Source organism: Ictidomys tridecemlineatus, chromosome 8 (assembly GCF_052094955.1).
Source record: "Ictidomys tridecemlineatus isolate mIctTri1 chromosome 8, mIctTri1.hap1, whole genome shotgun sequence".
Taxonomy (NCBI): Eukaryota; Metazoa; Chordata; class Mammalia; order Rodentia; family Sciuridae; genus Ictidomys; species Ictidomys tridecemlineatus.
The window spans coordinates 37,106,622-37,133,804 of NC_135484.1; the positions used below are offsets into that span (position 1 = coordinate 37,106,622).

Sequence of the window (27,183 nt, forward strand, 5' to 3'; positions counted from 1 at the left end):
TTTAATCTATGGGAAAGATCAAGATAGATGGGATATAAAACTGAAAAAAAGAAGAACTTGATATTTACACCAAATATTTCTTCCTCATTGATTTTTCATTTCATTGGATACTTGTATTCACTGAGAAAAAAATATTGATCTAAAACCTAAATTGGGAACAAAGATAAACAATATTCCTGTGGGTCTTCATGTACTATTATAATTTTAATAAAACATCTCTGATAACTAGAAAGTGTTGGGAATGACATTAGATATCATTTTAGAATTAGAGACCCAGTTATATTAGCATAGAAATGTACTTTGCTTCTGCTTTCTCTGGTCTCTTACATGTTTAGAATATGGAGTTCTAAAGCATCTCTCCAGGCTTAATCAACAGACAGATGGCTGTTTTTGAGCAGAGGCTGGGGGTTTTTGGTATCAGTGCCTGGGTACCTATGTCTATCACAGCATGGGAGAGGACAACAGCATCACAGAATTCTTCAAGTCTGTGACTACAAAATAATTCCAACTTGAGGGTATTGTTTGGGATAATGCTACTTTAGGATTAATTTTAAGGAACTTATAATCACGTCAAAGTATTATCATACTACTAATAGGACTAAAGTAAAAACAAGTGTCACCCCCAAATCTGATATCCCAAGAGATAAAACTGGTTTTAGGTTTCCATGTTCCTCGGTGCTCTTGTCCACAAGTAAATACAGCTAACACACAATTCTCATTGTAACCAGAGACAAGGTGTAACTGTTATATGTAACATTATATCATATTCATTTTACCTCATTGCTGTCTTCCTCTTTAACAGCTACATTTCATGAAATCAATAAACCACATTTAGCCTGCATTTCTGTTAGGATATTTAGCTTGTAGATTTATTTGATTGAATGAATGTGTTTCAATGAATATCTGCAGGCTATACCTTTTACCATCTTTTGAATCATTTCCTCAAGATTAGTTCCCAGAAAAGGGATTAATGTTGGCCAAAGGGCATGATTTTATAGCTCACTACTGATATTGCCAAATCAATTTTGAAAGGCTGACTTGTTTATTCAACATGAGAGCGGTAGCTTGTATCTAAGTTTCATAAAAACCTTGCTGGACCTTTTCATTTAAAGAAGTTCACTTATTTAAGTTTGATCAACTCACTTTGGATTTCTTTTGAGATTAAACAATTCTTAGTGTTTTCTTCCTAATTGGAGTCATTCTTTTGTGAATTGACTCCTTGTGATTTGTGGTGTCAATTTTTCTTTTCAATTTATGGAAGCTTTATGTAAAGTAAACATTAACCACTACCCAAAGTGTTTCCTAAGCAGTTGCTTCTGTTTTTAGAGGAATTATGTCTTTTTTCCCATGGTATGGAATTACAAATTTTCACATATTTTAAAGGAGTATTTCCTTTCTGAGTTCTCCATCTAAACATGGAAAGTTATTACCCAAGACTAGATGTGTTATCAGTGTTATGCTCACATTTCTAATAAAAATAAATATGGATATTGATACATGTTATGATTGAGCAGGCATATGATTGTTATGATTCACTTTGGCTAGATCATGGTATCCAATTTTTGGTCAAATACTAGCCTCCATGTTGCTATGAAGATAAATTTAGAGATGTAATTAACATTTAATCACTAGACTATAATAAAGCAGATACTAGAATTCTTCCTCTAGATTTTCTTTAGACATGAGACTGTAGCATCAACTATTCCCAGGGGAATATATGATAGAGAATATGTCTTTTTCCTACCACATTCCAATTTCTAGCAGTTAACATTTTAAGTAATTGGTTCATGTAACTGTGAGGTTGACAAGGTGGAGATTTTGAGGGCACCTTGTCAACCCCACAGTTACATGAACCAATTACTTAAAATGTTAACTGCTAGAAATTGGAATGTGGTAGGAAAAAGACATATTCTCTATCATATATATCTTTAAATTATTTTAATTTTTGCAATAGGCAGTATATATGATTCAATTTTAATATATATTTAACAAGGCATCCAATGAGAAGCTTCCTTCTCACATTCCTGTCTACATCACAAAAAAAGTGACTACTTTATTCACTTATTTTGTGTCTTTGTAGTGTCATATATGTAGATATGAATACATTTTTGTCTTCACTTTGTTTTTAGTATTTTCTTATTTTTTTCAGTTGACATCATATGCTAGTTATCTCTCCACATCAATATACTGACAGCTTCCTCATTCTGTCTTTTATATAGTATTTTGCCACATGAATTTAATGTACTTTATGTAGCCTTTCTCTATACTTGAATAATTGGGTTGTTTCCAAGATTGTGCTACAATAAATATGCTATGATGAATTAACTTTGAACGTACCTCATTTCATACAAGTACAGATAAAGCTATTAGATATCTTCCCAGAAATAGGTTTGCTTTGTCAAACAAACAATCTGAGTCAATTTTAATTATGTAATCATATAAATCATGTAATTTTATAATACCATGTTGTCCTTTATAGGGATCACCTTATTAATAGTTTTCAGATGAGAAATTAACTAAGAAAACATGAAATGAATCACTACTGCAGAAAGGCTTGAGAATGTGAAATTCTAATTCTTCTAGTTTTCTCAATCCTTAACAAGTTGAGTCCATCTTAAATATATTCTGGAGTAGAGCTGAGAATTAAGTATACTTCACTCTAACTTTTGGAAAAGGAGACATTTATTTTGTATCTGTTCACATGACAAAATATTCAAATATAAAAAACACAACTTACGACTGTTGCTAACTTACTTGTGAGAAAGACAAAAGCTGCCTTTCCCACCTGGGATCTAGCCCATTACTATTACTATCTGCTAGGTCTTCAGGTTGCTGGAAGTGAGGCTCTGGTGTCTTCCTGTTGGGCATAAACCACTTCATAGAACTTTAGTATCAGGTGAGGACACCCTATGACAGTGACGAATCGAGATAAAAACAAGACCGCTCTGTAATCATTTCTGAATACAGAGAAAAACAAGACACTATGCAGCCACAGAACAAACACCCCTTAATCTGAGTACTATAAATGACTATGCTTCTTTACCAATTACAGCATTAGTCTTGCTAGTCTTGAAACTCCCAAACTTCCTTCTGATGAGAATGAAAAAAAAACTAAAAAAAAACAACCCCCAAAAAAACTTACCACTGGCCCATGTTGGGGTGACAGGTTCTCTGACTAGCACAGCCTGGCTAAATCTATATATGTACATCACAACACAAAGCTTTTGTTTCTATAAATTGTGATGGTTTCTGAAGGACCTGTGGAGAAGCAATCTAGCTGCTTCTTCATGGTTTAATCAAACTGAGTAAGATTCCTTTTCTCCATAATTTGCTAATTTCTTATTGCAGGCAGGTGGCCAAATCCGGCCAGCTGGGATCCAGACAGGTTCCCTTGGCTTGGCTGCCAGTAATAGTCTTTCTCATTTAAAGATAAAAGATACCCAATCATGGAATTATCCCTGCTTCCTTAAATCCTCCCTTCAAATCACCTAATTCAATCCCAAATTCTGTAAATCCTTTCTAGCACTACCCTTTTATTTTTACAGTGCTGAGGATGAAACCCAGGACCCCACACATGCTAGGCAAGCACTCTACCACTGAATCATACCCTCAGCCCTCTAACACGTTTTTACTGGGTGACCCATACTTCCCTACGATGTATTTTATCACACAGAATGAACCTGACTTGTTAAACCACCGGTGTGTTCCTGGATGACTCTGGATGGACCACATCAATTCCTGACATTTTCTGCACACCCAACTGTCAGTGTCTTTGTCTTGGTGAAGCTTATTATTTTTTTTTAAATATTAGAGCCTGTGGGGTTATTGGTTGTCACTTAATTCAACTATCTTCCCTTAGACATAAGGAATGAGGGCCTAAAGTCAACCATCAGTATCACAACCAGGCCTAAACCTCTTGAGGTGGCAATCAGGGTTCTTTCTACCACATTATGGAGCCTCTACTTATTCCACATTGACTTCTGAACCACTTCCCAGTTCATTTCCTAGTTATGACACAAGACATTTTTATTACTTCCTGGACCCACTTTACATGAAGATTTGCATATTCATCCACTAACACTGAATCCTCATTGTGATGTTATCGTTGAACACCGAGTGAAGAAGCAAACATTCTGAAAAGCCTTAGAGCTTGTGCTGTCATGTATTCTTGTGCAAGAGAACAAGTGAATGAGAGATGAGTCACAGATTTGCAGTTAAGATAGTATTCCTTCCTAGATGTAAGAAGAAAATGTTGTGAAAAGTGCAAGTCTATAAAGATTTTAAGGAGAGAATCTATGTCAGCAATTGCCAGTCAGTTCCATTTCAGGTGACAAAGACATTAAATTGCTCAGGGTGAATATTTCAACTGTTCCATTTATTTATACCAAAACAAGATATGTAGAATTTACTACTCCAGGGTTAGGATACAATGGGACATTCCCTGCTTGATCAATACATCTCATTCCCATAAACCATTGGGAAGCTCAGAGAGAGGGAAGATTTGTATGAGGCTCAAAGGATTTCACAAGGAAAAGCATAATGCCCAATGTTTTCTCTTTTAAAATTCAATATTATTTGAGTTTCTCAGATGAATTAAGGTGGGCTAACAGAGGTAAGCCCATAGCTAAGGATAACACTCCCTTCTCTACCCAAACATTCTTAAGGGGAAACTCTCCAAGAGGGAAGGAGGTACTCCATTCTTGCTAGGATTACTTTGGGAGCAGACAGATTTGGGCATAGTGTACTTCTAATTCTGAAGTTTAGACCAAGCCCCTGCCACTTGGGCATGCTATGAAAGGAAAGGCTGCATAGGTATATATGTGTGTAGCAAGTAGGGGTGGGTGATGTGGTCAATTCTGGCATATAGCATTCTTGCCTGCTAGTGTCATTCTTCCTAGAAAAAATAGCACAGCCTGGGACAACAATCTATGGGAACCAGGGGAGGGGGCTCATCCCAAGCCTTTTCTTTCAGGAATGCTGGCTTTTCAATGAATGATAAATCAAAACTCTGTTTTGTTTTTTCCCAGAGTGGTCTATTCTGAAGCAGCCAATGGTGGGTCAAGTTCAAGAGCAGCCAGGGGCAGGCCTTTACATTGGTTGATCACTGGGCTTCTTGCAATTTCCACAGGAGGAAGGTCTCTAGAGATGGTAAAAGAATATTCTCAAAATACCATACAATAAAGACTCAGTCATAAAAATGTTAGTAATAAAATAGAGAAACAATCTTATGGTGCAGCCAGAGCTGATGAATATAATGCTACCTATAAAGAAAAGCTGTGATTCTCTGCCTCAAGGACCTTACATTGCCCAGTAACTCTATGAGGCAAGAATTACTGTGTATGACATAAAGATAAGGAAACTAAGATTGTGTGATTGACAAAGCGTCCAAATACCTCATCCCTAGATACGTTCCAGTCAGTCTAAGATGGCTGCCTATTTAATAAATGCTGAACTCCAAGGAAGTAAGGTGCATTTTTTAAATCTGTCTATAGCCAGGAGTCATTGGTCAGTTTCTTCTTTGGCTTTTGGTTTTATCAGTGAAGCCAAAGTAGATTCTGGGTGGTTCTAAGGGCACATGCTTCCCAGGCCCCATTCCTGCCCCTGCCCCTTTTACCAGTAAGATCACAGGACTAGCTTTCAGGCCCAAGGACCACCAGTCAGTACTTAGCTCCTTTCTTGGGGAAGTGGGTCAGCAGCCACTGAATGGCCTCCTTCCTCTGTCCAGGCAATGGGCTCTGTCTCTGCAGCCAATAGTTGCTTCTTGCGTGGGAAGTCTCAGGTAAAAAGAGACAGGAAACCTCAAATGCTCATTCTTTGGTGGGGCACCCTGATGGGAAACCTTCAGTCTTTTCCCTCAGACATTCTGGGCACTAGTGCACCCAAATTTCATTCAGTGTTAGTTCTCGGCATAATAGGCCCTCATTGTCTTGTACAAAAAGGGCCCTCATGCTATTATGCCCATGAGGGAAAAGGAGAAGGAATGAAGAATTGAAGTCATCTGCTCCACAAGAGAAAATTCAAATCCATTTAGAATCAATTTGCTTACTTAAGTTCAACTGCCCTTGGAGACCAAATGGAAGGAAAAAAATATCCCTAATTCTAGCTCTACTTCTGCTTAATGTCCTTTGTTTATGCTATTTACACTATTTAATTGGGGAAGGACAGGATATGACTTCATCTTTATTTAGTTTTTTAAACTGGATTACAGTTACCTTAAGTTTACTTAGTCTAATTCTTGGAATGGTTCTTTTTGACTAACGGGAGTTTCCTAATAGTTTCCAAACTAAACCTTGACCCCTTTTTACAGAGGTCTGTCTACAGACCTCAAGTCCCAAAATTCCCCTCCTTGTCCCTTTGCCTTCTGCCTTGCCCATGCCTTCCTGCTGACAGTACTTGCCTTGCTCTCCCTTTGCCCTCTCCTCCTCCTCCACTTCCCATTTAGGTCCTCCTGGATTTATACTTCCAGCCCAATCTTTTCCCCTTGCTCTCACTAGTGCCCCTGATAACCTACTTCCTCTGTGCCTGCCCTTCCAAGCCACCTCCTATAGAAACAGCCACACTCACTGATCTAAATCCTCTTTGGGTTGATGAACACTGCTGGTTTGGCTCCTTCATGTGCAATGGATCCAGTACTAATCAGAGGCACCCAACCTCGGTGAGGAAAAGCCCTCCCTAAGTGAATCCCCACACTCACTGTGGTTCTCTTCCTTGTCTACACCATCCAGTTGCTACTCCTCTTAACCCGCTCATGCCCTCTCTTCTTCTCCTCCCTGCCTCCTTTCTGAGCAGAGGATGGTCTACTGAACTATTAGAATGTGTCCCCCACCATCTCCCATAGTGATCTATTTCTTCAGAAGAAGTACTTCCGTTTCTTTGTTTTCTGGGTGCTGGGGATTGAACCCAGGACCTTGCACCTGTCAGGCAAGCACACTGCATCTCCAGCCCAGAAGCCTCTTCTCTGACTTTTCTGATAGTCCCACTTGTGGAGTGTGGGAAGCCGTTCTCGCACGTGATTAAGCTACCTCCCTGGCTGGGTGTGAGGTGCTCAGACCAGCTGTGTCGGAGCTTCTTCCCCACCCTTCCCAGGTGCCAGGGCTTGTCCGTGTGGGGGTGTGACTGACCACTGACCTGGAAACCAATCACTGACCCTGACCTTGGAATGCTGTCCTCCTTGACCTTCATTGGATGGAATTTTCCCCTGAATTTTTTGTTCCCCAATAAAAGCCCACTCTCTGGCGTGCCTCTTTCTCTCCTGCTGGTCTCTTGTGTAAACCTCGCTACCGCCAGGTGGCTAGAGGCAGGAGCCGGAGAAGCCGTCTCTTAGCTGGGCAAGAAAAAAAGGTAAATTGAGTGTCTTTAATTTGATATCTCTAGTTAACTTCTATGTTTAGAACCTCTAGTATGAAGCTAGCGTGCTGGTCGCACAACAGAGTGGGCATTTCCTCCATCATTTCCATCCCTGCCCTCCCATCCTTTCGATCCCTCTATTTCCTTCATCTTGATCCAGAAGCTTACTTGTATTCCCCGTCCTTAAAAAAATGTTTCTGGAAGTTTCTTTCTTCCTAAAGCCCCTTCCTATGCTTCACTCTCCCTTCAGAAAAAAAGTGGGTTAGCATATTTTCCAACTCCTTTTCATTTCTGAATTTCCCTACTTTGATTTTATTAACCTTTTAGCATATGCCCTTGTTAAATTAAACCTGGTTCAAACAGTTTGGCTCTGTTTTTATGGGCCAAACTTTCTGGAACGAGACAGTTTTAAAAATCTTGTTCCTTTTCTCACCACCAGTGAAACTGATTTTTTCCAAGTCACCAACTATGCAAATCAACACTATCTCAGTCATCATCTTCTTGACCTCAGAAAATGGCTATTGATGGCTTTTTTGATACTCCCTCAGTGACTCACTCTGTGGTTTCCCATGAATCAGCTGCCCCAGGACACTGTCCAGGGCCTCTGGCTGACCTAACACCATCATCACTAATTACAGCTGCTCTGGCTGCTAACTGGTCCTGAAACGGTGGGTGTAAAACCTATAGGCAGAAAACTAGGTCAAGGACTGGGTCCTAGGAAAAGAGGAAGCTGAAGTTGTTCTGGAAGGAGGCCAAGAAAGAACAAAGAGGTGGAAGTGAGCTTATTGTCTCTCCATGGATTTTAGGATGAATTCAAACTCCACGGGGGTTTCCTGGAAGCTTTGTTCCATGCCATTCTCCAAAATGCACTCTGCCCCAGCCACATGCTCCAGCATCTTTGCTCTAGCATCTACTCTGGCTCTGTGCTCATGCTGTTCTTCCTTTCTCTTTCCGTCCCCTCTCTCCATCTCACTCTCTCTCTTTTTCTTTCTTAGAGCAATGAAAAAAGTTAGCCATCTGGAGTAGCATCTCAGGTTGGGGAGACCAGGGAAGAACTAGGTGTTGGGAGAGGCTGAAAAGTCTATTGCTGGAGGAAGGGGAGATGGCAACCTCTGGAAGGACATGTACAAAGATGTGTCTTTTAAGGAGCAGGGTCCCTGTAATAAAGACAAATTATACAAGGCAGAGAGAAAGGACAGTGCAGTCAGGTCTAACAGAGGCCTCCATAATGGAGTCAGGACTGTTGAGAGGCAAGAGATCTAGGTTCTACATTGGACGGCCTGGTGGTGGGAGGGAAACAAACTACCCTAATATAGGGTCAAGACAATGAGGCAAGCCAGCCAGTGTCCCAGCTGAGGCATTTGTGGGGAGTAAAAACTCAACTGGCAGGGGTGGAATCACTGAGGAAAGAAGGAAGGTGCGAGACTCACCCTTTATGGAATGGCAGGAGATAAGATAGAAGATGGAGCTGGTGGGTCATTGAGTCTTAGGCATAAGATAAAATGCATGGACCATATCCTGAGGCCACTACCTTCCAAAGTGTGGCACGGGGGGCCCCAGTCTCTTCAGAAGGTACACAGAAGAACACATTTTAATAGTTATGAGCTTCTATAAAGGCCATTTATAATAAACACAATAAGCAGATATGACTGCTCAAGAAGAGGTTAAGTAAAAACATTTTTAAAATATGTGATGATTTGATTTAAGTAATTTAAAGACAACTATTAAGTAAAGACAGCGTGGGGATACAGGGACCTTTGCAAAGGGAAGAATTTGTGTCAGCAGCTGAAGCCTAGATGTCTCCATGGGCCATACCTGCACACAGGTAGCAGGGAAGATGCATGACCAGATCTGGAGTTTTCTAGGACTGTAGGGTATCAAGAAGGGAAGGCCAGGAGGAGACAGGACTGACCAGAAACAAAGACTTCGTGCTGTGGTCACAACAGTGATCCAGGTAAAGAGATGCTCAGAGCTAGACTTCAAGTGTGGTGGTAAGCTTAGAAAGACACCCACCATGTACACTCTGGGCACCAAATGAGCCCATCTAGCAATGGTATTCACTCTGGCACTCAGGCATTGTTTAGGCTTTCTGTTTAATCTCAGACTTGGGCTTAATCACATTTCTTCATAAACTTTAAAAACGTCTTCCTCTTCAAGTAGAGGAAGGGGATTGAAGGGGGCGAGAGAAAGGACAGGACAAAGGAAGAGTAATGGAATGAATCTGACCCTAACATTCCTATGTACGTATATGAATGGATCACAGTGAATCTCAACTGCATGCAATCTACAAGGCACTAACTTAAAAACAAAAACAAAACTATAAATGAATTACAGAAAGATCAGTAGAATAGAGAAGGGAACAGGGGAAGGGAGGAGGGAAGGGAAAGGGAAAGTGTTGGGGAGTGAATTAGAGCAAATTATATTCTATGCTTGTATAATTATGTCAAAATGAACCCTATTTTATATATATATATATAAGGAACTAATAAGAAAAAAGAATAAAAAGGGGGGAAAGTCTTCACCTTCAACAAGGCTCTTTCAGGGCTTTATTCACCCCAAAGGAGACACCACATTTATGATACAAATCCCTATTTAGCAGATAATGTTGTCCTCTCTGAAGAAGAGATTAAAAGAGGGTGAATGATACAAGCTCTTGGAAAGCAGTGCTTGACCTCAGAGGCAACAAAGCATTGCAGACTGAAGGAGAAGTAATAGCAGCCGCAGCAACAAAATTTCCTTTTGTGTTTGGATGAGCTCATTTATTCTCACTGTGACCCCAGGAGGTAGCCACCATGACTATTATTCCTATTTAGTGAATAAAGAGACAGATTGTTATACACAGACTAACTGGCCCAAGGTCACACAGCACAACAGGGCTGGACAATAAATGATAAACCTCAGGGTGGTTTATGGTCTTCAGCAGTATGCTTTGCCATTTCCTTGATGATCAGCCTGACTGCCCTACTTTTACCACTTTATGAGCACCTGTCCCTGACACAGTTGCACGGCTGGGAGACAGAAAACCTGATGGGGAACTAAGAGTTGACACTTGGGGTGAAACATTATTCTACTACCATTCATACCTTAGGTGTGTGGACTTTAGGTATGATTACCATCTTATTTCATTGAACAAGATTCATTAGTAGTTATGGTAGGATTCCCTATTGCTTCCCTTCACACTCTTATTATTATTACTATTATTATTATTTTTAGATGGAGTCTCATTTTTTTCCAGGTCCTGGGATCAAGTGATCCTTCTAATTCAATCTTACAAGTAGCTGGGAAAACAGGCGTGTGCCACCATGCCCAGTTTTCCCACTTTAAAAAAAAAAAATAGCTGTGAGTAAAGAAAAAGGCCTGAGTTCCCAAACTGGTTCCACCTGTCATGAGCTGGAGGCTTTGGGAGGGTTTGTTAATCTCTCAGCTTCTTAAAAGGAAAATAAGAAAGCTTCTCTTCTAGTGGTAACAAGAGCACTAAGGGTGCAAGGAAGTTTGTTCTACTTTCAGACATATTTTTAGAAACTCCCTTCTATGTGGTGAACTGAAATGCTACCATATAAATCAAGAAATGACCAAAATGATCCAGAGGTCATTGGAACATTATTTTCCTATCAAAGGCTACTTGACTTGTGGGAAAATAGGACTGCATACAACAAAATATAACCTAGAAACTAGACACTTGACTCAAATATTATAAACAGATGTGCTGAGAGTATAGCTCAATGACAAAGCAAGTGCTCAGAATGCACAAGACCCAGGACTCAACCCCCAACACCACACACAAGTGTACACACACACACACACACACACACACACACACACACACGATAAGCAGGAACCGTTAAATAACTTAATTGCTATTACATTAAAAACATACTTCAGACTGTGATGTAACCCAGAGAATGGGAAAAACTGAAATAAAGAATGTGGCCTAGAAAGGACTGAAGTACATATGCATGTAGCCCCAGAGGCCACCTGCTTTGTTGATTATAAATTATTCAGATATACTTTAGTCTAAAACCTCCGGAGGTTCCATTTCTGAATACAGCCTCAGAAACCCAATAGAGCCTCAGAAATGAATAGAAGTCAGAGCTGGAAAAGCACCACCTTTCAAAATCCAGTCTCAGTGGCCTGGTTGAAGGACTTTCCATGAAATGATACTTTCAAGGTCTCTTCCAGTGTCAATATTCTACAACTCCAAATTAAACCAGTGCTTAGTAATGCCCTGGTATTGTGTTCGTTTTTAAAGGGTCTCAGGGTATCTATCAAAAGAAAATTTTATTTACAGCATCAAATGTTTTGGCATTTTATTTACAACCTATCAATTTTTCATGTCTATTTCACAATGTGACTGCAGTTGATGATATTGTATTGTATACAGTAGTGTCCTCTTATCCCCAGTGGTTATGTTCTAAGACCCCAGGAGACGACTAAAACTGGAGAGTACCATACCTTATATATACTACATTTCCCCCTTTGCAAATTAACTATGATAAGCATAGTAAATGATGAACCACAATAATAATAAAATAATTATAACAATATGTTGTAATAAATATTGTGTGAAATGTTCTCTTTCTCTTCCTCTCTTCCTGTCTCAACATAGTTATTGTACTCACCTTTATTCTTGGGCTGATGTGAGATGAAATCATGCCTACATCATAAGATGATGTGATGACATAGGCATTGTGACTTTGTGGTAAACTACTACATAAGGTTTTCTTGAATGCAAGCACTGAGATACTGCAATAGGCAATCTGATATCCCAGGTAACTACTATGTGACCATAGCGGGGTAGTGTATGGATACAGTGGACAAAGGTACGGTTCACATCCCTCTACAGGATGGCACAAAGTAGCAGTAGATTTCATCACATTATTCAGAACTGTGTGCAATTTAAAATGTATGAATTGTTTATTTTTGGAATTTTCCATTTAATATCTTAGAACCACAGTTCATCACATGTAACAAACCTTAAAAAGTAAAAATGCAGATAAAGGGGGGACTATTGTACTTGAAATTTGTTAAAAGGTGTTCTTATCAGAATAGACAACATTAAAAAAAAAAGAATGAAAAAAAATAGTTACCATGTCAGGTGACAGACATGTTATTGATTGTCATATATATTCCACAATGTCCATAAATATGAAATCACCATGTTATAGCCCTTAAAGATGTATAGTTTTTGTCAATCTACCTCAATAAAGCTGGAAAAAAAAAACCTTCTTTTTTTCTGGTTTTCCAACAAACAAAACACACACAAAAAAACCCCCCAAAAACAATCACTTAAAAATAAGTAAAAACTAAAAGTTTATGTTAACATCAATGCTGGAGGTCTTCGGATGGCATCCCATAGCTTAGACTCAGCAGTGATAGCATTCATTTTGATCTTCTTACTTTTTAAAAAATTAAACAATAGTCAATACTCAAAAATTGGGAGACCTTACACACACAATCCACTTTTTATCTTATTGGAAAAAGATACAGAGGGCAAACACCACCAGGACCATATGCCCACACAGCTGCAGAGGTTCACAGCAGGTGTTCCTAGCATAGGGCTCTGCAAATGACCCTGTTCCCCAGCCTCCCTCACCTCCATTCCCTGCAGGCATTTAGATTTGCAATAGAGAAACCCTCCTCCCACTTAGCTGCAAGACCCCAACAGATGTCTTAAACCCCAAATAGTACCCAAACTACATAAACCTTTTTTTTCCATACACACATATCTATGATATAGTTTAATTCATAAATTAGACAAAAATAAGTAAAATGTAATACTTATATACTAGAATAAAAGTTGTGTGAATGTGGTCTCTCTCAAAATATCTATTGCACTACTGTGTATTTTAAGATTGTAGTTACAGATAACTGAACTCATGGAAAGCAAAACCCGTGGATAAGGGGATTGCTGCAATTCCTGTTTCTGCATACTTACTCCGAAATACTGTGTGCAGCACTGACAGGCAGAGAATAATTAGCGTGCAGTGAAAAGAGGACTAAAATTACTCCTCAGAGTGCTGGCACTCGCTCCTCCACCAAAAAGCACAACCACCACTGTGAAGAGCTTCCTTAGAAAGGAGGTTATGATTCCAGGACCACAAGTCTGATGTAGAGCCAATAATTAACTCAAGACATTGGCCAAGGCTGGTTTCTGAAGCTACTGAAAGGCAGCTGCTTGATAAGATATTTCTGGAAGGTAATAAATTTCTAGAACTCTGAGTTGGTGAAATAAAAGGTACAATATTGGGGAAAGGACTAAAGAGTAAGCAATCACTTCAAAACCTTTAAGGTATTTTTCAAAACAGAAGAGAAAGTATTCATGTCAGTGATTAAAAATCGGGTGACATCTTCAATAGGTTTCCAAAATTGCTATTAAATGGGGGAGAAGAAGGACAATTCATGTCAGATTGATTTGGAAATAATTTGGTAATTTTTCTTCCTTTCTTTCTTTTTTTGGTACCAGAGATTGAACCCAGGGGTTCTTAACCCCTGAGCTATACTCCAACACTTTAAAAAATATTTTATTTAATGATAGGGTCTTGCTAAATTGCCTAGGGCATCCTTAAATTGCTGAGATTGTCTGAACTCACTATCCACTTGCCTAGGCCTGCTGAGCTGCTGGGATTACAGTCACTCACATGCCACCATGCCCTGCAGGAATTTCTTTTTATTAGCAACATTCTCAGCTTAAAACATCACAGTAAAATTACCCGTATATAGAGGATTAAAAATAGGAAAGAAAGAAGTCAACTTATCACTGTTTACAGGTGATATGATCTTATACTCAGAATATTTTTAAAAACTCCACCAAAATACTGCTAGAGCTAATAAATAAATTTAGCAAAGTAGTAGGTTACAAAATCAACATACAGATATCAATAGCTTTTCTAAATACCAACAATGAATCTGCTGAGAAAGAAATTAGAAAACAATTCCATTCATAATAACATTTAAAAAAACTGGAATAAATCTAACCAAGGATGTGAAAGCCCTCTATAATGAAAACTACAGAACATTGAAAAAAGAAATTGATAAACATAAAGTCAACACTCCAACACGTGGGTCTAGGTGATAACTCTCTTCATAGGATCCCTAAAGCTCAGAAAAACATGCCATCATGGCATCAAATTAAAATGCTTCTGCACAACAAAGGAAACAATTAGGAAAGTGAAGAGGTTTAATATCCAGAATATGTAAAAAACTCATAAAATTTTACACCAAAAAAATAACCCAATTAATAAACAGGCAAATGAATTAGACATTTTTCAAAAGAATAAATACAAATGGCCAGCAAATATATGAAAAAATGTTCAACATCATTAGCAATTAGGGAAATACAAATTAAAACTACATTGAGACTTCATTGCATACCAGTCAGAATGGCAGTCATTGAGAATAGAAACAATAATAAATGCTGGAGAGGACATGGAAAAATAAAGAAAATTTTTATACTGTTAGTGGGACTGTAACTTAGTGCAACCACTATAGAATTCAGTGTGGAGGTTTTTCAAAAGACTAGGAATGGAACCATGATATGACCCAGCTATACCACTCTTCAGTATTTATCCTAAAGAATTAAGATCAGCATACTATCGTGATATGTGCATACCCATGTTTATAGCAGCACAATTCACAATAGTCAAACTATGGAACCCGTATAGATGTCCATCAGCAGGTGAGTAGATATAAAGAAAATGTGGTATATATACACAATAGAGTTTTATTCAGCCATAGTGAAGAATGAAATTAGGTTATCTGCAGGGAAATGGATGGAACTCAAAAACATGTTAAGGGAAATAAGCCAAACTGAGAAGGTCAAGGGCCATTATGTTTTCTCTCATATGTGCAAGCTAGAGTGTAAAAGAGAAAAGAAAGTTGTTGGTGGTGTGGATGTGTGACTGCATGAAAAGCAAAGGGAGATCAGTAGAATAGATGAAAGGAACCAGAGAGTTGGTGAGGGGAGTACTGGGGAGGGATAATGGCCAAATAATATTGTTATATTGTGTGCATGGTACTAGTATAGAACAACAAATTCCATTCTTATGTACAACTATAATGCCCCAATTAAAAAAAAATGCAGAGAAAAGAAAAAAGGATTACAGTCTAGGCTGGGAGTATAGCTCAATGTGGAATGTATGGAGCCTGGGTTCAATCACCAGGGAGGAGAAGGAGAAGGAGAAGGAGAAGGAGAAGGAGAAGGAGAAGGAGAAGGAAAGAGATGGAGATAGATTACAGTATGACAGAATGATATGTGGTACTTAAAAATCACAGGATTTGTATTCATACTCTGAAATATACCTGGTTTGGCTGAGTATAATCTAAGTTGTTCCAGAAAGTACATTAAAGAATGTTCAAACCTGAGGTCGTCTTAGAACAGACAGTGATTAAAGATTCCAGTTTAGCCCTGATCCCACTAAAAGTAAGGTGACTTTTGATCAGAAAATTCCACATTAACTATAGTTAAAAGATTTCATGCTAGAAAACTAGGTCAGCTAGTAATTCCTTTAATTCATACTTTGTTCTCTAAGAATAGTGCTGTTAAAGGCATATTTCTCAGTTTCCAATGGGATTCTTAGGATTTGGACATCTTCCTATTTTAAAATGAACTTAATACAAAAATCAAATTTCTTTTTGTTTTGATTTTTGCTTTTCATTATAAAAGTTATACATGCTTACTAAAGGCATGCACCTGGAATATTTAATAGGAAATAAAGACACCCTTAAGTAAAAGCAGTTTACATAATACTGTATATATATCGTCATATAACATTATTACATTAATCAATACATAGAAAAAAGACCAAAAAGTTACACAATTAAAATGAATTGGATTTCACTTTGTGGAACAAAATTTTTCTTTTTTGTTTTTCCAAAATATTATAAAAGTATATATCTTTTAATTATAAGGAATAACTAGTAACTTTGAATCTATTAAACTATAGACCCATTTATCCATGTACCCATCCAATTAACATTAAGAAATATTTACAACATACTAGACGCTATGCTTTTTCTAAGACACAATGTCAAACACTTGATCCTTGCCCTCAGGAAGCTTACAGTCTAATAGGAAAAAGCCACAGAGAATCCATATTTGTAGAAGAGTTTAGTAAGTGCTGGGATAGAGGTGAGAAGATAGTGAAGGGCACCTAAATCACACAGGGCAAGTTTCATAGAGGACAAGTTTAAACTAATATATGAATTTAGGTGAGGTGGGATGGGGCAGGAAGGGAGACATCTCAAGAATGCAATCCAAGAATTCAAATTTACATTTCTCAAAGTAGAAACATGGCCATCTGTCCACAGAAGGATCAAAATAGAAGCAAGAGATCCAAGTAGAAGCAATAGATCCAAGAGATGTTAAGTGAATAGAATAAGCTGGATATGGTGGTGACTGACCCTTGTGGGGAGGTGACTGAGAAGTAGGATTATGTCTTCATTCTGGCTTCAGGGAATGAATGGCTCATGATACCATTTACCATGGATAAAACAAGAGGCACAAGTAGTGGCTATTATGAGCATAAAGCTCTACTCTAGATAGAGCTAAAAACTAAACAATGGAACATACTTCATTATAAACACCTATAAATTGTCCTTGGGACAAGCTTTCCATTGAAAATCTTTAGGAAAGTGCTGACCTAAAGAATAGGCACTTTGGGCTGGGGCTGTTGCTCAGTGGTAGAGCATTTGCATAGCACATGTGAGGCACTGGGTTTGATCCTCAACAGCACCACATAAAAATGAATAAATAAAGTTTATATATATATATATATATATATATATATATATATATAACTTTTTCCTAAAAATAAGGCTTTGACTGTTCTATTCTTTGAGCTAGGCAACCATAGGGAATTCTGGAGAGATGACATATTCTACAAGAAGTAGTACTACTATTGGTCAAAAATTGAAATCTGAAATGTATACATACAACATGGATAGCACCATTTAGAATTACATACCTGTGCACTCCTGCGTACATCACGCATTTTTATTTTGAGAGTCTAAAAATCCCAACTATAGTTGGGAATTTCCATTATGTTCAACATTATGTAAGAAAATATCATGCTTTTTAAAACAGAATCAACTCATACATGGTGAGTTTATTAAATGCGTGTACAGGCATAAAGCATAACTATATATCTTGTATAAATTCAAGGGTTTTTTGATATTAGATGTTAAATAGAGAAACAGCATGTCAGAATATTTTTAATAAATGTATTATAAACTTGCATATCAAGGTAAAGTACATTTTCTAATATTAAAGGAGTCACAGAAGACAAAAACTCTCAGTTCAATGTGTTACCTTACATTAAACAAAAGTTACAAAAAAGTTCCAAATCGACTTTAAGATTTTAAAGCTACATATTTTCTTTTTTAAATCACCAAACTGGTGTTGATAAAGGATCATAATACTTAGGTTTTTCAACTCATGGGGAGGACACTTCATTGTGGTATAAATTGCTACTACTTTCACGTGTTAAATACATTGTAAGCATGTAACGTGTTCTTTGACTTGGTAGGACTACCTGAAGGATATTACTAAGATGTTTAATGTACCACTTTTTTTTGTAACACTGTTTTTAATGACAAAAAATTCAAATCATCCTAACATCTAAAGTAGATAAATGATTAAATCAATCATAAATTACAAAGATGGTGTTAATTATACTGTTTACATATACATAATTATATATGATGAATAAAATGCACACAACATACTATATAGAAAAATAACTGAATGTAAAACAGGTTCTCTACCCATCTACATTCAGCTTACCTATATATTCAAGTGTTGCCAAAATCATTTAGCACAATTATTAAGTGGAAAAAATATGTTCATGGCTCTCCCTATTTCTTCTCCTCTTTCTCTTTTATTATTTTACTTATTATACAAATCACACTTAACTAATTCAGTTTGGATTAAACATTTATGCATCACTTGGCAATTCTATCTAATTCCTGGTGTTTAATACTGCTTCCATCTTACTTATTTTAAAAGCTGATTTATAAAAAATCAAGTTATTATAAAGCATTTTGGAGATTAAGAAGCCATAAATAATTGGATAAAAAGGAGAATAGTTTTAATTTGAACAGGAATCATTGGTCCTTTCTACAAAGGAAATAACCTCTTAGTATTAAGAAAGAAAAGAGAAAAGGAGATAATCACATTATTTTTTAAATGTAAAACAGAATCCAAACCTAAGAAATACAATCAGATATTAAGTATCCAGAAAGTGTTAGAAACTACTTTTTTCTTTTCTTTATTTTTATTGGTGAATTATTGTTGTACATGGCGGGGTTGTTGTTATATACTTGTACATGCACACAACATAATAATATAATTTGGCCAATATCATTCCCCAGTTTTTCCCCTTTCCCTCTCCTCTTCCCTCCCCCGATACCTTTTCTGTATTCTATTGATCTCCCCTCACTTTTCATAAGATTTCTCCCCATATACCTTTTTCCTCTTTAGCTTCCACATATGAGAGAAAACTTACAATGTTTGCTTAACATAATGTTTCAAGTTCCTTCCATTTTCCTGCAAATGACAAATCCTTCCCCATTATGGCAGAATAAAACTCCATAGCATATATATATATATATATATATATATATATATATATATATATATATATATATATATATATACATTTTCTGTTGACAGACACCTAGGCTTATTTCATAGTTTGGCTATTATGAATTGTATTACTCTAAACATGGGTATGTATGTGTCACTGTAGTACAATGACTTTAATTCTTTAGGATAAATACCAAAGAGTGGTATAGCTGGGTCATATCATGGTTCCATTCCTAGTCTTTTAAAAAACCTCCACACTAAATTCTATAGTGGTTGTACTGATTTACAATCCCACCAACAGTATAAAACATTCTCTCCACATCCTCTCTAGAATTTATTATTGGTTATATATTTACACAAAATGTGTACATTTTGTATACATTTTGCTATATAGGGAAACTGGTTAGCCATATGTAGAAGAATGAAACTAGACCCTGGTTCATGTCTTCTATTCCGTACCAATTGTCTAAATGTCTGTGTTTATACCAGCAATCATTTGGTTTTGTTGCCGTAGTTCTGTAATGTAATTTGAAGTCAGACATTGTGTTATCTCCTGCATGGCTTTTTGGCTTAGAATTGGTTTGGCTATTCTAGGTTTTTATTATTCTAAGTGAATTTTAGAACTTCTTTTTCTAGCTCTGTTAAGAATGCCATTGGTTGGCTGGGGTTGTGGCTCAGTGGTAGAGCGCTAGCCTAGCACTGGCGAGGCCCTGGGTTCAATTCCCAACACCACATAAAATAAATAAATAAATAAAGATATTGTGTCCAACTATAACTAAAAAATAAATATTAAAAAAAGAATGCCATTGGTATTTTGATGAGGATTGCACTGAATCTCCATATTGCTTTTGGTAATATGATTATTTAGTAGTATTAATTCTGCCTATCCATTAACACGGGAGTTCTTTTCATCTTCTTGGGTTTTCTTCAATTTCTTTCTTTAGTTCTATAATTTTCATTGTTAGATATTTTTCACATCCTTGGCTAGAGTATAGGATCGTATCATGTACAAACAGTGATAATTTGATTTGTCTCTGATCTTAATTTTTCCTTTCTTCTATCGGTTTTGAAGTTGGTTCATGTTTTTCAAAGGCTTTGAGATACATCATTAGGCCATTTTTTGGTATTTTTCTGATTTTCTTATGTAGGCACTCATAGCTATAGATTTTTCCCTCTTAAAACAGCCTTCGTTGTATCCCAGAGTTTCTGGCTGGTTTTATCACTATTCTTGATTCTAATTTTTTTTTTTTTTACATTCTACCCTGATTTCATACCTCTTTCAGAAGTGAACTATTCAATATCCGGGTGTTCATATAACTTCTGTAGGGTTTTTTAGTGTTGACTTCTAATTTCATTCAATTATGATCAGCTAAGATGCAAGGAATTATTTTTTTCTTTTTCTTTCTTTCTTTCCTTTTTTATTTTTTATTTTTTTGTATTTTCTAAGAATTGCTTTGTGACCTAAATTATATTTTTTGCAGAAGTTTTCAAGAGCAGCTAAAAAGGAAGTGTGTCTGGCTGTTGTTGGAAGAAACATTTTATAGATGTCTATTAACTCTATTTGAGACCATTTATATTCAATTTTATTATATAGAGATGTTTGTTATTTCCTGCCATTTTAATTAATTTATAATGTTTAATTCTGTCCTATTTCTTATTTGCTTAGTTACTCTTCAAATGAGAACTGTCCAATTGTGAGCTTTGTGGTTTTTTTTTTTTTCTGTATGAAGTATTTCTTTATGTACTTTCTGTAGGGCTGGCTTAATAGTTATGAAATCTTTTAGTTTCTGCCTATCTTGGAAGGTTTTAATTTACTTCCATTCTGAAGCATAGCTTTGCGGGATGTAACAATCTTGGTTGATAGTTATTTTCTTTTTAATTTTTTTTAGGTATACATGTCAGTAGAGTGTATTTTGGCATATTATACATACTTGGAGTATAACTTATACTAATTGGAATCCCACTCTTGTGGTTGTACATGACGTGGAGTTAGACAGTTCCTTAATGGAAAAGGAAATGTGACAGAGAAGTAAAAGAAAGTTTAGAATGTTGAAAATGTGAACAGAGAAATTGCAGAAGAGATGTAGCAAGTGGTGCCTATAAAGGAGGAGGAGGAAAATTAGAATTAAAAAAAGACAAGTAAAGGAAGAAAGAGAGAACATGAAAATGTGGATGTTAGTGGGAAGAGAAAGAGAAATGAGAAATAAGCAAACAAACACAAAACCTAAAAATAAACAAAACCCCCTAACATTCAAAAGACCAGGAAAAATAACCAACATAAAAATGAGAAAAAAAACAGAGAGAGAGAGAAAGAGCCACAAACCAATTTGTGTGTGTGTGTGTGTGTGTGTGTGTGTGTGTGTGTGTGTTTTATAAAGATGGACGCACTCCCAGGATGGAGCTGCTGCAGAATTCTATGAGGGGAGTTCTGGTGGCTGGGGCTTGAGTAGAATCAAGCGTTAGTGACTTTGTTGGCTAGTGTCTGCTCTGGAGAGATTAGATCAATATACTCCTATGACCAGGCAGATGCTGATCTCTGCTAGGAGTCTAGATCTCAGGAACTTCCCAAGAGTTCTCCTTACAGAGCAGAAGAACCAACCTTTCACAAGTCTTACATACTCTGCTGACCAAGCACACTGCCTTCCCAGGCTTTGTCCCTGAGTGTATTCATACTCACCTGTTAGTTTCCTGACCCTCTTTAGCTCCACCTGAGGTCTGCTAGGTACACCCTAGGCCACAGGGCAGGCACTTTCTGAGAAAGTATGGCAATATTTGCTATAATATCTTGGCTCCTGCAGCAGCTCTCATCTCAGTTCTCTGTTTGCCAGTAGAGAAATAGCACTTTTCAAAGAACAGTCTTTGAATCTACTAAGTTCAGGCTGCTTTTCAGATCTAAAGGGTTCTTCTGTGCCACATTTGTCTGTTGTGTTTCTCTCTGTTTGTATTATCATTCCCCTTTGTGGTGAACCCATGGGGTATGCTGTTGACTAGGCTTCTTGTTCTTTGCTCAATGCACCTGCATTTCTGAGTCTCTAAAGAGACTGTCTGATACTGAATTTCAGTGAATTCCCTCTTTCACTCACTTTGCTGAGAAAAAAGTACTCCTGCAAGTGCTCTCTAATCTGACATCTTGAATCTCCTGGAACAATTTTCAATAGCTTTTTATAAGGTATTCAGGTAAGGTCTCAGGCTTATTTATCTAGAACTAGCCCAATGCTTGTCAGGAAGTCTGCACTCAACAATTGTTTGTTCAAATACGACCTAATTGCTTAGTCCTCAAAATGACCAATTTTTCAAAGTAAGAAATTATGTTTTGCAGGGATAAAGCATTTCATTCATTTCCTAGTGATTCTCATTCATGTCTGCCTGATTCTGGGGACCATTAGGTAATGGGGCAGCCCATGACTCCATAACTTTTTCAGACCAGAGGATATTGTCTTCTTATATCTTAGATAGTTTCTAGCAGAGGCTTACACAAAGTGAAAGTGCAAAAATAAATTCTTGTTAATACCAACAACCTTACTGCTTACAGTACTCTATCCATTGAGGATTACTTCCAAATAACACCACTGCTCCCAAAGGAATGTTTCATTTTTATAGATAAAAAGCTATACATCAATAAATAAACCAAAATTTTTAATAAAATTCCTTGCAAAAAGTGTTTTAAAATATTAGGAATTACTAAAGGAAATAGTATATGTGGATGAGCAAATTCTATGAGTATAATCAAGTATAATAAAGTTTTAAGTACAAAATCAAATTCCTATATTATGGAGCTATTCAGTGTAAAGCAATTTTGTCATCCAGAGGATATTTGGCAAAGTCTGGAGACATTTTTGCTTGTCACAACTGCCAGAAGCTACTGGTAACTAGTGGGTAAAGGCAATGGATGTTGCTAATTATCCTATAATTCATAAGCTACCTCCAACCCCACTAACACTACAACAACTAAGAATCATGCAGCTGAAAATATCAATAGCACCGAGGTTGAAAAATCCTATACAAGCGTATAGGCTAAGCATCTCTAATCCAAAAATTAGAATCTGAAAATTTTTGAATGCCATTTATGTTGGCATTTGAAAGTTCCAGATTTCAAATGTGTAGATTTCAGATTTTTGGAATAGGGATTCTTATCTGGTAAAACCTATGCAAATATTCCAAAATTTTAAAAAACTAAAATCTGAAATACTTCTAATTTTGAACATTTCATAAAAAGGCTTCTGAATCTGAAAAGTAGACAATTAAAATAGAAAGGAATTATCTACTACCCTCAGGGTTAAATGAGAGAGAAAACAGAAAAATCCAGGATCATCCAGGTATATATGTCAAATTCTGAAAATTTTATAAACATCACAAGCACACTACTATTATCCTCAGCTGATTCAAGAGAAGTACCCTGATTCTGTACATTGTAAAGGAAGGCAAGATTAGGTAGAGTTAATTTTTTAGTAAAAATAACCAAGAAAAAAAGCAAACATTTTTACAAAGGTATCAGGAACAACAGAAAAGAAGAGTAAAACAAAGATTTTTTGAGTTTTGTCAACATCAGAATATTATTTTCCTGTGACAGGGAGCTTTAGTGTATTGTATGAGCTAAAAAGACCAGCCTCTTGAGAATAAGTTGCCACATCTATAAGGTCTGTGAGAAGACACTGTACCCTAGGAAGGGAGCTACTGTTAGGGTGAATTCACTCTGCTGCTGAAATTCCAACAGATGCATCAGTGCATTAAATAGAAAGCAAGATGAAATATTCAGTTTGATGTAGAAAAGAAATCCAGAAATTACCATCTGTTTGAGAAAAATATTGCATGCCTCTTTCTAGCTCCTCCTTAAGGACTTCTGTTGAGGTTTAAATTCTGAAGAATTTTAAGAAATTGGAATAAAAAATGAACTTATTTCCTACTGTGCATTTGGAAGTGTAAGTGGGAATTTACTATAGGACTGCTCCATCTGTACCCTTTTAACCTAAAACGTGGGTTTCTTTAAAGCAAAAAGATAAGGAAATACAAAAGGAGACAATTACAACAAAATTTCCTAATATCTACATGGAAACAAAACAAAAAAAAAAAACAAAGACAACCCCCAAAACCCCACAAAAAACCTATTATCATTTAAAAATATAATGGAGGCAGCATAAAAATTCCCAAAAAAAGTTTTGTTAATTAATAATTCACTCAAGAAAGAAAACTATTCTTTTAAGTATAAAATCAAATTCAAAAGAAAAGTAAGTCACAGAAACTATAAATTACAGTATAACAGAATGCAGCAAGTGACCTACTTTAAAAAACTCACAGAAGTCACTTGTATAGGAGGTCAAAGAGAAGCACTTCTGAGTACTTAGAATTTCTTCTGGGTTAAAAAGTGACAGCCCAACAATCACATGGGTAGGATTGCTATAATTATTCTACAAGAGTTCTTGGTACACACAGTCCTGTTAAAGAAAATACAACGGAAAACATTTTCTAATACTATGAACAATGCATTTTCCCAGAGAAAAATATTATGTAGAGATGATTTTTCTGATAAAGAATGAAAGTCCCCACAAACCACAAGGTAGCTGAAAGTTTTGATGATGTTTTTCTCACCTATAAAATCAAAAATTGGCCTAAATCTCAAAGATACTGTTTAATTTTGAAATTCTAAATTTAGTACTCCAATGTTAAGAGGGCTTGAGAAATTCACATTGTTTGTGTTGAAACAGTTTTCAGTAGTATTACTAGTTTAAAAGCTAAAACAAGGTACAGCGGAGGCTGCAGACACAAGTAGAAGACTATATTACATTAATGCAAAATAAATTATGCTTAATGTCCATATTAATGTGCTTTTATGTCTAAGAAAAAAACTTATTTGAAAATTCATTAATAAAAATCCTTTTTTTTTTTTGCATTGAACTATAATTTATTCAAAATGAGCCAACTCCCCTGATAAGAATTATCATCCTGGGTAATAATCATCCAGAAGACGTGCCCTCACTTGGAATTAATTTTGCTTTATGGAAATTCATGCTAAGGGAGCTGGCTGAGTGATTTTTTTTTCTTGGCAGATGTGTTAGTTGAAAGATCCGCCCAGATGAAGATGTCTGATGACTAGTCAAGAAAAGCAAAGATATGTGGGATTCACAGTCAAAAGTGACTGCATGTCCTTTGTAAAGACAGTTTTACTCTAACACATAACAAAAGGAAAACATGTTTTTCTGAAGAAAAGAGTTTCTTTCTTTCTTTTTTTTTTTTAATCATAAGCATATCCTCAGTGATATACTGTGGAAGAATTTCTAGGACACCATTTCTGCTATCTTAGGGTGTCACAAAATCAAGAAAGTATCTTTGGTAATTTAAAAATATAAATCACTCAGCACTCCTTGTTCACTGGAGCACTATTCATAGTGACCAAGATGCAGAGTCAACCTGAATGCCCATCAATGAATCAGTGTAAAGAAATTGTGTTACACACACACACACACACACACACACACACACACACACACCATGCAATATTACTTAGCTATAAAGAGAATTAAATCTTGTCATTTGCAGCAGTGCAAATGAGCCTGGAGGGCATTATGTTAAGTGATAAGTCAGGCACAAAAAGGTAAGTATCAAATGTTCTCATATATGTGGAAGCTAAAATGGTAGATTCTAGAAGAGTAGAACTGTGGTTGCTGGAGGCTGGGCAGGGTGTGAGTGGGGTGGGGGGGGATAGGGAAAGGTTTGCAAATGGGAACAAAATTATAGTTAGGTAGGAGCAATAAGTTCTAGTGTCCTATAGCAGAGTAGAGTGATGACAGTTCACAGACATATGCTGCTAGAAGAGAGGAATTTGTATGTTCCCAATCCCAAGAAATGATAAATGTTTGAGGTGATGGACATGCTGATTATCTGACTTGATCATCACATTTTATAAACTTGCACAGAAATACCAGCTCTATCCCTTAAACAAACCCACAACAAATAAATGTTAAAAAATAAAAAATACCAATCCCTCTGAAGGTATAGCCCCTTGATCTACGTAGGTGCCACGTTTCATGTACTGAGTTTCAAGTGCTGAGTCACAGATGCACCCTCCATAAGGCCAAAGAATATTTATTTACTTCCCTACCATTAAAGCACTTGAAAAATTAGAATAAATCCTGCCTCTTTACTGCACTTAGACAGGTTTGGATCTGCTCCATGGTGTCTTTTATTCTCACAGAAGAGCACTTCCAAACCCTGGCACTGGAGACGATCTATATCTTCCTTCATTTAAAAATCAACTGCATGGGAAGTTAATGTGCACAGCACCTATGATGACCTCATGTTAGCTATGTCAAACCACCCTTTAGCAGAAAGCCACCCAATACCCTTCTAGAAACTCCACAATCCTTAAGACAAGGTTCTTATTGAAGAATAAAAAGTAAGAATAAGGAATATCCAAATGCAATTGGAATCTAACCAGCAAATTTTCTCGTCTCACTCATACTCACCTTTCCCGCGGAACAGCAAACCAGTACTCTGGCTGCTTTCTTCGTTTGCCGTACTGCTGGACCATGGCGGCAGTGTGAGTGGCAAAGGATTTTCTCATTGGTTTTCCCACTTTGATACACAGAAACATGGGTGGGGTCTTGCTCTTTTCTTCTTTTGAAGGAAGAATATCTGAATCATAGATGAAAAAAAACCTCCCTCAATACTGACAAAATTGGTGACAGTAAACTTCATCATTCAAAGAATAGCATACAATTCTCTTAGTGATGGAAAGTCATAGCATATGGCATGAACACCATTTGGCTACTTCATATTAGAACTAATAAATTTTCCAGACCTGCTTAAGCACAGAGGAAAAAAACTTGAAATGTTTCAAATTGGTATATAACAAATAGGTGCTACATACCAGAAATAAGCATAAAAACCAGCACAACAGCAAATAATGTAGAATTGTGACAATCCACAATTGTATGTATTAATAAATGATATCAGGACCCAATTTTGCCACTGTGCAATTCAGTTTAGAATTGAAATCTCTTCAAAATCATTTTAAACCCTTTTAGATTCACAAATCTAACATAAAAAGGAAAACAACTTGAAATATATTTTACAAAATAAACTGCTTTTGAAATAGAAATATATTATAGTTCAAGTTCCAAAACATACCATATTTTGTGATTTTTCCCTAATCATTGATGCTAATAGTAAGGAAGTACTCGATTGAAAAAAAACACTACTCTCAAATAATTGTATACATTTGCTATTACAGGGGCAAGTTTTAGAAAGGCAAGTTATAC

The 27,183-nt window shown here is 36.6% G+C and overlaps 1 protein-coding gene across 4 annotated transcripts in view; it reads right to left on the reverse strand.

Annotated features, from left to right (window-relative positions):
• Ncoa7 (nuclear receptor coactivator 7) overlaps positions 1 to 27,183 on the reverse strand; it is a 139,196-nt gene that overhangs the window by 14,687 nt on the left and 97,326 nt on the right. For all 4 annotated transcript variants that reach the window (XM_021733320.3, XM_078019233.1, XM_005335375.5 and 1 more), the window contains exon 10: positions 26,389 to 26,557. In XM_021733320.3, the coding sequence (XP_021588995.2) occupies positions 26,389 to 26,557 (169 nt within the window). The remainder of the gene's footprint in view (positions 1 to 26,388; positions 26,558 to 27,183) is intronic.